The 14,823-nt window shown below is 35.7% G+C and overlaps 1 protein-coding gene across 5 annotated transcripts; it reads right to left on the bottom strand.

Annotated features, from left to right (window-relative positions):
- Window positions 1-1,602: 1,602 nt before the first annotated feature.
- Window positions 1,603-14,744, bottom strand: LOC112561794 (organic cation transporter protein-like). Of its 5 annotated transcripts, none has more exons than XM_025234519.1 (12): window positions 13,818-14,744; window positions 13,137-13,261; window positions 12,385-12,621; window positions 10,815-10,965; window positions 9,498-9,728; window positions 8,866-9,062; window positions 8,415-8,648; window positions 7,688-7,822; window positions 7,256-7,344; window positions 6,825-6,945; window positions 6,060-6,132; window positions 1,603-5,778 (listed from the first exon to the last, which is right to left on the bottom strand). In XM_025234519.1, exons 3-12 carry the CDS (start codon window positions 12,594-12,596, stop codon window positions 5,539-5,541), a joined length of 1,683 nt encoding a protein of 560 aa, XP_025090304.1. In that variant the 5' UTR covers window positions 12,597-12,621; window positions 13,137-13,261; window positions 13,818-14,744; the 3' UTR covers window positions 1,603-5,538. The 5 variants fall into 5 exon arrangements, with proteins under 5 accessions (XP_025090304.1, XP_025090306.1, XP_025090305.1 ...); XM_025234521.1 differs by having other exon boundaries at window positions 13,037-13,261; XM_025234520.1 differs by lacking the exons at window positions 13,137-13,261; window positions 13,818-14,744 and adding an exon at window positions 13,350-13,794.
- Window positions 14,745-14,823: the final 79 nt, after the last annotated feature.

The raw sequence follows: 14,823 nt of genomic DNA on the forward strand, positions 1-14,823 counted from the left end.
GACCACAGCCGATGGGAGAGTTGGGAATATGTTAATTAGGCATTATCACGACATGGTTTTTACCTATTTCTGTGCATGATGATGTTTGTAGCTGTATATCTTCAGAGAGGGTTATTAACGTACCCAGATTAAAAGAAATAGTATCTCATTAACTTTACTCATTTATTAAAATTTGTGCACCCCATTTTTAATTAGTCCTTTAAAATCCAAAATGGGCAGCAGTTATTGAAGCTCTGCAGTGATGTGTTCATCTATGTTTTTTACACTTTTCCCCCCTGTATGCGTATTTCCAATTTACTTAAAAAACATTTAATTATAGTCTGGCTGGTATAGTTGCGGATCTTATAGCCTATAAGCTTTCCACTCTTATTCCATTGTTTCTGGCACTCCACGGTATCTCTCGATCCAAATCTCCATCTATACGCCCGCACAATTTCTTCACTCTTCTGACACCAAAGCTTCTCGATCACGTCCCACTAAAACAAAGATGTATAGACAGATTGAGGTCTTTCTCCTACTTAACCCCATGCATCAACCTGGAACGGGTTAATCTGTAATTACCGGTCTGTCTTTGTCACTCTCTCTTACCACCTTTAATCCAGAACGAAAGGTGCATTTTTTTCCAAATAGACTTCAATGACCCTGTCATGACCATGAGCATGTGTCCCCATTTACCTTGTGTATGAGTAGGTGCATGAGTATGTCTGTTGTAGAAGTGAGCATGTCTGTTACATACGAATATGATTGCCTGGTGTTAGTAATTCCGTTTTATGTGGTATATATCTTTGGAAAAGTGCTATAAAATGTTCATCATTATTATGTTTAGTTAAAAAGCATGTTGCAAGTATAGTGTGTATCATATTTTTAATGCCATTGATCATTTTGGGAGGGATCCAAAAGGAAGGATTGCCCTATAGCTGCTATATGGTCTCCTGCATGAGGCCTTAGTTACCAAGTGTGGTGAAGCGCTGCACCTAGGAAAATTGGTGAAAACAAGGGCAAGCATCGTGTCCGGTTTCAAAGACCCCACAAACTTCATGCTACCTTATCCTATGGCAGTGGTTCTCAAAGTATTTCGGACCACTTTACTTAAGTAAAAAATATGACGGACCACCAAGGCCTAAAAATCACTCTATGTACTATGAATTTCAAATTTAAATTGCCACATTTGTTTCATTACAATTCAAACCTAAATGTCCTTTTGTGACAGTAGTATAGTAATAAGCTGACACAAAGCTACCTCGTTCTTTGTAATTAACATGTTAATGCAAGTAATGCATCACTTTAAATATCACTTTGCTGACATGACGACTGTCAGCCACGAACCACCTGACTTATGCTCACGGACCACACTTTGAGAACCACTGTCCTATGGTATTCTTGCCACTGGTTAAAAATTACAGTCCCAGGTCCTAGGGGTAAAGTTCTATCTGTCATTTCTGGATGCTGCTTTATAACTATGGAGACAAGATACTTGTCCTGGAGTTACCCTCACTTCATAACTACCGTCCCAGGAATGGACAACCAGGCTTAGTAAAATTACCCGAGGCACAGATGTGTGTGCAAGCACCCTTTTCATATCTATTTTACAGGCAAAACCAATGAACTTCCACAGTTTCTTTATTTTTAGTTATGACTTACTAGACAGAAACATAATCACATAACATTTGTAAACAATGCTCAAAACTTGACAGTTACAACATTTAGAAGGAAAACAAAGAACGCACACTTCCACATACACACTAGGTACATTTGTTAGTCCTGTTCAAAAGTGATATTGCAGATGGTATAAAGGACATGGCCAAAGCACTCTCGGCGACCTGTTGTTTCCATTTAGGGCCAGAGGGTAGAATTTTATAAAGTTTCTAAAAGACTTGCAAGTGCTATTGAAAATCATCAATGCCTATGCCTCAAATTATTTGATTTAGAAATCTTTGTAAAATATTTGTTGCAGAATCTAAGATTTAACACCCTAACGTCTGTGGAGATGCTGTTAATCCCAAGGCAAATATTTAATTCTGCTTTTTATTTATTCTTGTTAAAGATCCAAATGAAACAGGCCTATGGTCCATGGACAAAAAAAAGCTCATCAGGAACTTTTGATGGAGGAACATGTATGAATATAGACCATCTTACAGTTTCAAACAATCTCACCAAGGGGAACTCAAAACAAGACTGTTAAAAAAATTAAACGATTTGTAGAGTTGGACATTACAAGCTCATTCTACTTCTCTCTATCAAAATCTTCCCACATGCATTACAGTATCAATCTCACAAACAGTAAAAATACTTTACACAGAGAATAAAATACTATCAATCAGCACATTTATGACATGATCAAAGATATATTATTAAAACAAAGAAAAAGCATGATGAGGTGAATATTTGATGTTGTTCTGCAAAAAGCTGCAGCCAAAAGCAAGAAATGTCCATGCATCACAGCCTCCTTTTACCAGATGTGATGTACAGTGGCAGACTGACAGTAGCTTGAGGAAAATAAGTATAATAAATACTGTATGCAATAAAAATCTATGGCACACAGCTGGTTTAATATAATTTAGTCTCCAATACAACAGTCATGTCCAATCAATTTGGTTCAGCAGATTGCAAAAAAAGAACATATCAGAAGATCTGAGAAGTATGTACCCAGGTACCCACCTTTCTTTCTGGTTTTACATTAAACTAAAGGCTATGACCCAGTTGAGTGTCTTCACTTGGTGAACTCCGTGCCACTGCTAGGCAGTTGTGACCTTGGCAAAAGTGCTGCGCTGTGCCCTACCCCCTACCCCCATGCCATCAAAAAGCAATTAAAACAAATTCAACAATTATACATTTTGGTCATCAAAATCTCTGGCCTAAAATCTCACTTTCTTTACTTTTAGTTGTGTAAAGGGAGCATTGCTGATCTCAGATAATTTTTTAATTTCTTTCATATTTAGAAACTTTGTTCTGGCTACAAAAGCTAGCATGGTCAGTAAAATTCTGCGTGACACTAGATGTGGTAGGTATCTAATAATTTATATTGAACAATAAAGATGAGATCTCTGGGATTCACTTTAGACTTGAGAAATTTTACACTGATCTGTGTTTGTGTGTGTGCACTCGCTCACACCATGACAATCCTCACTGATATTATGTTAGCCCTAGACACATTAATTCCCATTTGAGGAAAGATAGCTAAGCCTAAATATAGCAACTGCCTACTTCACCTCTTGGTAGCACTGAGCCTGAGTGTACTGGTGATATGCTGATGGCCAGATGGGTATGACATACTGTTGACCAGATGGATATGACATGTTTATGACCAGATGATATGCTGGTGACCAGATGGATATGACATACTTATGTTCAGGTGGGTATGTAAAGAACAAACCATGTGCTAATTCTTACAAAGTTAGGCCACGCAATAATTTAGTGGCACTTTTCTTTATCCTTAATAAACCAATTCTGCCACAAATGTACAGAACAGCTCAAAAAGTAGGTTTTAGTTAATGGGACATATGTATAATGCTAAACTTGGTTATTATTTCTTATTTCATGGCTAAATAAAACACTTTTTAAATATTTTGACAATTTTTGACTATAACCTTGTGTTTCATTCCTATGTCCAAAAATAAATCATTATACGCCATCTATAATATCATTAACCTACTTTGTAACTACTATAGAGAAATTTTGTCATGGAACAGAGTACAATTTTTGTGTTGGTGTATATGCATGTTTATACACATACACATATGTATACATACAGTCATGTAAAGCACAATGTTTAAGACAATGATGGACTGCATATATATATAAAGATGGTCCCATAATATTATAATGGAGATGAAAAAAATCCTTTCACAGTTGTAGTAACATCATCATGCAATGCATTACTCATGTTTTTGTGGCTATGTTGGTGAAAACCTACTGCACCGCCAGTCATAAAAGTATAGTGCATAAAATTATGTAGAGTGCTTTATATTTGATAATAAAATAAAAAAAAAAATTCTGTAAGTACGCTTCTTGATGTTTGCACCACAATAAAATCACCCAATAATGCATTTCTTAGAATGTGTCTCCATCATTAAGCATCATATGACTGTGTGTATGTGTATATATATATACTTCTGAAATACATAAGAAATTCTGAGATTCTTTGTTAGTAAATGCACTGTAAATTTCCAACCACAAATTGTTTCCTATACACATAAAAAGTAGCTTATATTAATATTAGTTAAAAAGAATGAAAATATCATTACTTGCTTCTTTCTCTTTTTAATACTTTAAATAATGAATATTTTAAATAATTTTAATACTTTAAGTAATCAGAAGAAAATTTAGCTTTCCATTTTCCATCCGCCAAACAAACAAAAACCTGCTATATTTTTCAAGATTTCTTCACATTTTTGATACTTTATATTTTGTCATTAATAAGTCCATAAGCATAAAAAAGCAAATGAAACATTTGTAAATTATGAAATTTTGAAAAAGAAAGGATAGGTTTAAAAGACTCAGACTTACAAGTGATCTCAATATTTCTAATGCTTGATGTGTATGTGAAAACTGGTATTTCCACAATCCCATCCCTCTCTCTCTCCCCTTACCTTTTTTTCTCTCTCACACACACACTAAATCTTCATATGGCATTTAGGATAGTATAAAAAAAAATAAAGTGTTCTTTATAAAATTAATACAGATCTTAACATGGTTTTGTAATTAATATAAACCCAAATGAAAAATATAGATCAGATATATTTTCTAATATCAAAATATATTCTACAATAAATTCAGTATAACCAATATAACCTTAAGTATTTTTCAATCATTAATAATCATTAAACAATAATCTATAATAACTGGATGCTGTTAAATGTAATCTTAAAATGCACAATGTATGCACATTCCTCTGAATTCAAAGTATCGCAATCATCTGGGAGTTATGCAGCCTCAGAGATTAAAACACCAGGACTAATGTAGGAGGTAGGACAATGACTGATCTCTAGAACTTGACAAAAAGTGCTGTGTATGAAGCAGGTGGCACTGCTTTTCTTTCTACTCTAGGACTTCGCAAAAAGGGAAAAAAGTGAAGCCACCCTCTTCAAAGCCTACAGTTTTCGTTCAGCGACCTTACTTCCTGCTTCAAACATTTGACCCCAGGTTCAAGAGCATCCTTTGTTGATGAATACGTAATACTCTTAACCAAGAATGGCCAGGTTATTCTGCCAACCAGTTACTTTCCTTTACCAAATCATTACAGTCATGTAAACATATGCAAGTTGCTCAGAATATTGAATATAGAAGTAAATAATAATAATCTTCACCGGTTTTGAACACCTGAGTAAGAAAACTGAAGTGAGCATGTGAACTTTCTGATCAATATCAGTAAATAAGTGGTACCTATGGAGATACACTCATCTTGCAGAAATAAATAAAATACAACACAATCCATTACTTTTTGATGATTAATCTACAGACTGCTTGCAGATGAAAATAAAAGCTACAGTACCTTTTGACACCTGTGATTTAACTTTTTTTTTTCTTATACAAATGGTTTTATGCTTTTGCTGTTACACCACCCCCAGAATTTGGAGGCTTCTTGATCATCAGTTCTTGATCACCAGATGCATCTGATTTTATCACCTGAACACTGCTGGGCTCTCCGTTTTCTATATCTGCAATAGTGTCTGGCAGTTTCCGGTTGTGGGTTTCTGGTATAAAAAGTAGCAGACCACCAGCTACCAGCATCATGCAGCCAAAGATGAGGATTGGCACAGAGACAGAGAAGCCTGAGCCCTAAAAGCATGACACAAAATGTTTAAGTGGTCTCTGTACCAACTCTAATCAAACATACAAAATAGACTTATTAAAAGACAGAATAAAATGTTTACAAAAGCAATTTTATTTGAAACTATCTTTTCATATACAAATACTTGGTTAATGTATCATCAATATTAAAGTATGGAGACATCCAACAGTAGTATGAGAAAATTGGCAAAGCTGTATTCTTAAATTTGTCTGTGTCCAAGGAAATGCACTTACAAGAAAAGTAGCAAAGAATTAATGCTTTTACATACCAGTTGATTAATCTGGGGTGCAATTACCCCACCAAGTCTTGCCCAGAAGGTACAAGTACCGATACCAATATTTCTGTTTTAAAAAAGTACATGAATTTTCAGAAACTAATGAGCCCTTGTGAAGGTCTGTACTTGTGGAAGTAGGTAGCAACAGCACAACAGCATCATAGGATGTCAATTATAACATGACTACAATTGTCTTTCAACGTTCATCATGCAATGGTGTGGTTTAGTGTTTTACTTTTTGTGTAACTTTGTGGCAGATTGCATGACACAGGTCATGATATAATGTATGCCCTAATTTGTGACAATATTTCAGTATTTGTGTTACTGGGTGTTGGTTGTTCTACCTACTGAGCACCCTTATATACAGATAATAATAATGGTACACTCTCTGCACAGACCAATAATGAGAAATGAAAGCTAACAGCCAGCGGACAGTGAGGTACGTACAGGCACAATGAACAACATAAAGATGAGATACAAGAGTAGAACGTAAAGCAATGGATGTATAAAGGCACATAGATACTATAAACAGTGTGAGATGGCATCATTACATGATGGTTAGCATGACAGCATGCCAGGAAGTTAAGAATAGTAATAAGAATAGTAATTCAGAGGAAGTACGTTGTAAACAGATATGTTTTCAGAGAGCGTTTGTGTGATAGATATGTATAGACACACATTATTGCCTTTTATTTGTTGGTGGTCATTAGATCAAGAATATTAAGTACGGATGTATGGCTACCAGAGAGACTTATTTACCTTATGACAGTTGGGTAAAGCTCAGTTGTGTACACAAATATGACTGAAAATAGTCCAGCTATGGCAAATCTTCCTGCGATTGCAAAGGCGGTAGATATGTGTTCCAAGTTCAATCCAGCTTCTGGTAGTCACAGGTAAAGGTCATGAAATACTGTTATATTTTGAACTCATCCAGATTGTATTAAATTATGTACATACTTTTAAACTCTCCAAAAATAAAAGAAGGAAGGAAATATCTTAAACAACCCTGACCTTTTAAAACAAGGTTTTCAGAACCTTTTTGAAAGCTTGTGCTTTTGTGTGGAATGCTCTACCTATAGAATATTAAAAAAAAAATGCAAATAATGAGGAAAAGATACTAAAACATGCAGAATGCCTACAATGTCTAACAAAGTCAACAAATATAAAAAATGTTCATTATACACACATACCAGTTACTTGACGAGGTATAGCTGCAGCAATTATGCAGCACACAGCTGCACATAGAAAACAGGCCAAGAGAGGATTTTTCCGCCCAAATCTGGAATACACCCATGGTTTAGATATAGCTGTTTGTAAGACTTGATTCAGATTTCTTTTTTGTTTGGCTTAATATTTGATAATGTCAACATGGAAAAACATTAAAAAATTTCTTTTTCTGCAACCTTATTTGTAAAGCACATCACAGAGTAGACAGTGAAATCCTGAAGAAATGTGCAAGTCCCTTAAATCTTGGTGATAGAGCTGTCATTGTGAAAAAAAAAAACCCAAAAAACTTTGAGCTGACATAAGGGCCAGAATCATGTCAGGGCTATACTAAAATTCATACTTCATCTTCACTAATATTATAAGCAAAGCATTTGGAAAATATAAATTATTCTCACTTGTTCATGACAAACAATGATAAGGCATAGGCTATCAGCTCCACAAGTCCTCCTACAAAAAAGTTTATATATTTGTTGCCTGGCAGAGAGGTAATCTGAAATGTCAACCCAAAGTAGCCTGTTGCAATGGTGAGCCTGCAATCATAAAAACTTTATTTGTATAAGCAGACCACAAGACATGCTCTATTCAAATCAGAAAACCCCTGATCTACTTGCAAGTTGCAGAAACTGAATGTAAATGTATATGAAATGGAGTCCAGCACTGACAAGATCCAAGCAGAGATGAATATGTACAAGGAGGTGAACAGCTTCACCTTTCCAAAGAGGTCAGATGCGGACAAATTCCACATCAGGGCCACAATAGTAACAGCAACAATGGTCAGGCTAAACAGTATTTGGTGAAGCGGTAACATGAGATTTGCTACTCTTGTAGGACTAAAATCAGGAATTTAAGAGAAGCAGCTCTTCTAGCAAAGTTTAAAGACAGATAAGAAAATTTTAAGTAAAACAGTACAAGAAGATATTTTAACACACCCTTTTGCAGTAGATTCAGATTTGTCTGTTGATTAAAGCAAGATGTTATGCCAAGTCAGCTGTTTGAAATTTCATGCATGAAGTTTCCATCTGAGATTTTTCAAGAGTCACATGCCACAAATAAAAGATGAGAGAGCTTGAATACCTCTTTTTAAAGAACAACTTTTAAAATAAATTTGTAACTGAAACTTACCACAGGTAGTAAAGGACAAGAGAGCGCTGGCGTAACTGTTTGGTGCGCATAAGATGGGTCATGTTGTATGAAGAGTTTGGTGCAGCAGAAACTATCTCCACCTCGTTTTCGACACTTTCCCATGCCTCTTTGGGAAATGGAATCTTGTTGAAGTTGCACATTCTTGTCACCAGCATCCTTCCCTTCTCAATCTTTCCCTTCAAAAGTAGCCACCGTATTGATTCAGGAACAAACCTATTGAAGATAAAAATGTATGAATTACTTATAAACTTCATCTCTTCAGTGGTTCTGCCTTTAGGATTTTATGTTAAAAGTCAATAGTTGAACAACAAAAAAGAAAAAAAAGGAATGTAACCCATTTCTAGTTGTTGAAATTATATTACATAAATATATCTTTGTCTGACATAAAAAAGATGAAATAATATATTTACTTTATCAATGAACAACCTACCAAATGTAAATAACACTCAGCAAGCTGGGCAGACTGATGGCAAGTTGAAGGTGCCTCCAGTTGGGCAGCAGGTAAGCCAGGCCAGGTAGCACCATGACTGTGGTGCCCCAAAAACATTCCATCACTGCACCTACAGTTGGACGCTGATGTGGGCTAAAAAACTCCATGACGAGAACATAGCTTGAGGTTTGCAGACCCTGCATTGCAAATTTAGCAAAAATGATTTTCCTGATGCAGTAAAGTCAAGGCCATTAAGTAAGAGACCTTGAATGTATAAAATACATTTCTTTTTGTCTGAACCCAGAAATTAAAAAAATGTCCCCTCCCCACCCCTAATTACAGTATGGTAAGTTGTTCAATGTACAGAATGGACTGATACTGTGTAATACACTGCATGGGGCCTAGGTAGAATATATATTTTTTTTTTTAAAAAGCAGAATTTTTTTTTTAAAGCTGAGATTTTGATTTGCACAATTTAGTACATGTACTAATATCATTTGCATTTAATGTAATAAATGTAATGGGATTAACATTTGTAGCTTATAATAATCAAATAATTACATATTATAAAACATTTTAAACAAAAAAAAAAAAATCATGATTAAAAAAAGTGCTGATGTCAGACAACATACCTGCATGAGTACTCCTTGAAAAAATCTCAGTAAAACAAATACAGTGTAGCTTGGCACAAAGGCCATACCAACACCCAGACCAATGGGCAGGTAAAGAGTGATCAGCAATACTGGAAGACGGCCAATATTATCAGACAGGTGTCCAAACAAAAGTCCCCCAATCATAACACCACTGAAATAGATTGTTGTTGCCAGGCTGTTTAGGTACTTGTACTGACATACTAAATCCCACTGTAGACAAAAAATAAAATGTAGCTAAAGATCACATCTAATCACTACATGGTTATTCTCTCAAAAATTTAACTACTAATCAACCAGCAAGAGTGAAAAGTTTGAATCTTTCAGTGCTAATACTGACCAATTTGTTAAGTGTTCACCTGACACTACTCTTTCACCATTTTAATCAAACTACAGGTTGACAAATGAACAGAATGAATTGACAAATGAAGTAAATAGATAATTATACATAAATATGCATCCTTTTGAATGATATTTACATAATATATATATATTTATACTTTAATATATTTTAGTTGTTCTTTAAGTTGCACACAGTTATCTAACTTGGGTTGGGGGAATGTTTTTATGCCAAGCCAGAAACTGTATCATGTCAAAGCAGATGGCCCAGTAAATAGACACCATATACAGAGAAACAACAGTATGCCCAGGATAGAAAATCCCCACTGTACTGATGACAGGCATAAATGTTCTGCCACAGATCAGCCCTAACATGAAATACGAACTGGTCACATTCTACTGTGAATAAATCAAATATTATAGAAGTCACAAAAAGATGCATGAGATTAAGAGCAACAAAGTATATTCATTGCATTTTTCCAAGAGAAGACAATGACCAAACAGCGAACAGAGATACAACTCTCCTATCATGACTTGCTTAACTTTGGAAAAAAAAATTAACTAGTTAAAAGACAAACAGTATGGGAGCTATTACATCTCTGACATCTGCAGAAAGATTTAGCACACTGATTATGTGACCACAATGATAAAATGAAAATTATCTGCATAGATATGACTTTTTTTTTTTTGCAAGACTGGAACGAACTGCAAAAATTGAACAAGGTCAACAAAAACATTTTACACACACACACACATACAAACATCATCACAATGCACAACTAATCCAATCACTACAAAATATGCACATGACAGAGAGGGTGCATGAGAGGTTGTAGTAACTTTTTTAATGACTATATGTTCTAAATATTCAGCAAAGCAATATTCTCCTGATTCAAAGAGTTTACAAAGAAGACAATCCTATATTAAGGGAATTATTTTGATTTAGTTTGCTGCACTTACTTCTGAGACTATAGTTTTTTCATCAAAATTAGATTCATACACCCACTGTCCCTCTTGACATATAACAGTGTTGTTGATACCAGAATGAAGGAACAACTGTGTTGTGCACTTATCAACAGGCTCCTCCATTAGCACTGTCATATTTCCAAATCTGTTAAGGTAAAAACAAAACATTCACACAAACAAAAAATAACTATAAACTTAAGTTATAAGGACTATTCATTATGTCCTTATTTTATTTTAAGAATGCAAAAACAGTTAATGATAAAATTGGAGGGCTGGTACAAGGCCATTACTTCCACTAGAGCTTGTAAAGCACTAGCAATAAAGGTAAGGTAAAAGTCATCCTTTAACCTTTTCAGGTCGTTGGGGTCGATGGGTGGGAGGTGTTAAAGACCTTGCTTCTCAGGCCATCTTTACATGAGAGCAGTGCCCATCTCCTCTCCCTCACTGCCTTACCTTCATCAACCCTCTATGGAGTCAGGTACCCATTCTTGCCAGCTGGGTTGACTGGGGGAAGTTTCCTATGCTAATCAGGCATTGAACCAGTGTGCTTTCTGTTCGGACACCAGCGCTCTCAACTTTCAACTATCTGCTCCCCCTAGTGAGAGCTGTGTGTGTGTGTTGGGGTGGTGGTGTGTGGGCACATAAACATGCACACAATGCACATGAGTATATGTCCCTACACAATCTTCAAGATGTAGATGAAAATTATTTTGGAACAAACTACATCTTTATCTCAAAGAAAAAAAGCTCTATATACCACCTGCATGTACTTATTAGCTGTGTACAGTATCATCCAGATGTTATTTAAGTCCCAGAGAGCTTTAAGGTTACAAAAATGTACATACAGTCACTAAAGAATGCTGTGATCCAACATCCCAGCAGCAACAGATACAACATAGACCTTGAATTTAAAACATAACTAGACTTGGAATGAGCAGCTGACTGGTGCTCCTAATAATCAGATCAAAACAGTTTAACTAAAAACAAAATGTTCATTTTGAATATACTTGAACATGCTTCCATATGCCTTCTAGACTAGGTCATTAGAAACTCTCAGCTACTTTATTCTGTGAAAGTTATGACTATATAGGTAGCTTAAAACATTCATTTTATATCCCTTGCTCTGTACTGATTATTTAAGGCAAACATTTTAACATTTCATGGTCTGAGTCAGTGCAGGTTTATTTTTTTATAAGAATGAATTACACTGACACCTTGTGAGAAGCCATCAGTTAATTTAACTGCAAAAATGCTACTGCTTTATATCCTTTCATATATTTTCCATCACAACAGCTTCAAGCTAGTAGTACAAAAAAAAGTAATACCTTTAACTAAAAATCATTTTACTATAAAAACGGAGCCCCTTGGAACATGCATGCATGGTAGAATAAATAATATTTTGCCTTCTTGCAATACCTTCCAAACACATTGAGTGTTCATGTGGGTGTGCATCAACACACATATATACAAAGGGGTGAAACAATATACATATATTCAACTGCAATACACAGATAAACTAAGTTTTATCTCAATATTTTAACATGTGACAATTGAAATAACATACTGTTCATGGCTGATGCTGTATGAAAGATTGTCTGAGTCCACTGCAGTGATTCTACAGTGATGCTTTGGTGCAGAGCCATAGAAAGCCATGATGACATGGTTGAAGACTACGGGTATGTAATTGCACCCCACGAGCAGCAGAAGAAGAATTTGGAAGCGACTCCGTTCTCCCAGTTGTGCAACCAGCTGGTCGAGACTCTTTCCCAGTCCCATAGTCTTTTAATCATTAAAATGAAATCTATTTTGAAAAAAAAAATTCAAAATCCTTAAAAATCGTGTTATATATGTCAAGTACTTGGATGTGAAATAAAAGTATCACGTCACATAATTTTCCTCCAAGAATCTAATAATGAAACTGAAAGTGGAATTCCCCACTTTTCTCTGTGACTGAAGTATTGTAAGCCATGACTCAAATTTTGTTGCCCTGCACTCTAGTCAAGATTTTAAAAATCACAAGAAAACTTAAATATTATCTGTTTTATAAATTAAGAAACCATTGAAAATCCTATGAGATTTTAGTCTGAAGTACAGCCTGCAACCATGAATGGTGCTATAATAACCATGAACAAATAATTGTACGTGTTCCTGCTGGCAGACGATTTTTTTTCCCAGTTAACTAATACAAGTTCGTGGTCCCAAGGATACCTTTGTACCTTCTGCGTCTTTTAAATCACACTGTTTAAAAATCGTTTATCTATGCTCGTAAATATGTCACTTTATAGAAATAATTATGAAAACATGACTGAACGTGACCTGAATCGATCGATAAAAACCGGCGTGGGGTCACGCACCCAAGACCGTGCACCAGCTAGTATTGCATCACAAGCAGCGAATTCCGCGCACCGGAGATTGTGTAATGTTGAAACACTCAAACACGTCTGAATGGAAAAGACTTTAAACAATAGAAGCCAATTTTTATCAATACTAAAACAAAATTAAAAAAGCTACATATTAAGCTCGCATTACCTGTGTTGTTTTTGCGTCAGTGCTTGTCGTCTGCTCTGCGTTCGCGTCAGTCGTGGCCAAAGTCTCGGTTAACCGGTAAAATCCAGTAACATCACGGACATCAAAGCCAGAGGCGAAAGTAACATTTGCGGTTATAGTGGAACAAAATGTGTGATGGATACTTTTTCATCTGAATTTCAAGTGACGTTAGTTTGTGGTAGTGGAAACAAATATATGCATATCGATATCGTATTCATGAAAATTCTTTAATATTTGAATGAGTTCCCTCGCCGCGATTTTCGTTCAGAGAGTGGAGTTTAAGTACCTATATAAGTATATAAATATGTAAAACATGTGTTTATATTCTTACGTCTACACATACATAAAAGTAACACTTCTTTATATGCTTTCATCTAATATGGGTTGCCTCTTTGCTTTAAGGTATAGGAGTGACTGTTACACTGTTACAGTGTGACTCTCTGTACGTACTCGATCCGCTTGACCGTTGCGTCTTCTCGTTCACGAATTATGACGTCATGTTTACGCCGCTGATATGGTACCCTACGAGAAAGATAAGTAGGCAGGACCAGTATTTTTGATTGTCTTGAAACAAGTGATTCACTATCTCCAACATTACACTGACGCCACAGCTGTCACTGATTGAGTAAACTTGTCTTAAACGTACTTGACCAATATCAAAGTTAAATTGGTCGCCAAGAATGGTCGCCTTTGCCAATTAAGTCAATTTAATTACCGACCGCAATCGCACTCATAAACAGGTCAGCCCGAGGTGACCTTGTGCGGGGTGCCAACTGAGCCTCCTAGCTGTTGCTGTGTTACTATATGAGTGGGTGTGTGCGCACATGTGTGTGTATGTCGCCAGAATCTATTCCCTTTAATCTCCTACATATAATCTTCACTCTATAGTGTGCTGGCGTGTCATCATACCTGGATTGATAAAGTTGTATTGTATTGCAACTCCTAGGCCCATTGTAATAGTGGTACATTTATAGACAAATAGTTCTGCGGTTATATATAATGCACGATGACATTGATTAACATATGCAACTGATCTCTGATAAAAAAAAAATGTATGGCCTTATACTGTTTCAGGTTTTATCATATTTTGATCATTGATGCTGATGCATATACTTATAGTACATATTACCTTTCTTAGACATAATCGTGGACCGTATTACTGTATATACTTTTCGTTGTCTGCAGAGTAATTTTACTTATTTCTTTAAAAAGCATTGAACTTTTCAGCAAAGAATGTGTAAGAATGCCTTAATATTTTCGTGCTATTTTGTGCCTGTATGTGGTGATTCTTGCAGATTGAGATATGATGAATACATGCACAGCAGCTTTTGCTTTCAGTAATAGCTGACTGATAAACTGCCTTTACTCCCCTCCCCCTCAATTTTCGATGTCCTCACTGCATGATAAAAGTTCTGATAACTCCAGTCCAGTTTTTCCTCTCTGTTCCATTCCCCAC

The sequence above is a fragment of the Pomacea canaliculata genome, linkage group LG4 (assembly GCF_003073045.1).
Source record: "Pomacea canaliculata isolate SZHN2017 linkage group LG4, ASM307304v1, whole genome shotgun sequence".
NCBI lineage: Eukaryota > Metazoa > Mollusca > Gastropoda > Architaenioglossa > Ampullariidae > Pomacea > Pomacea canaliculata.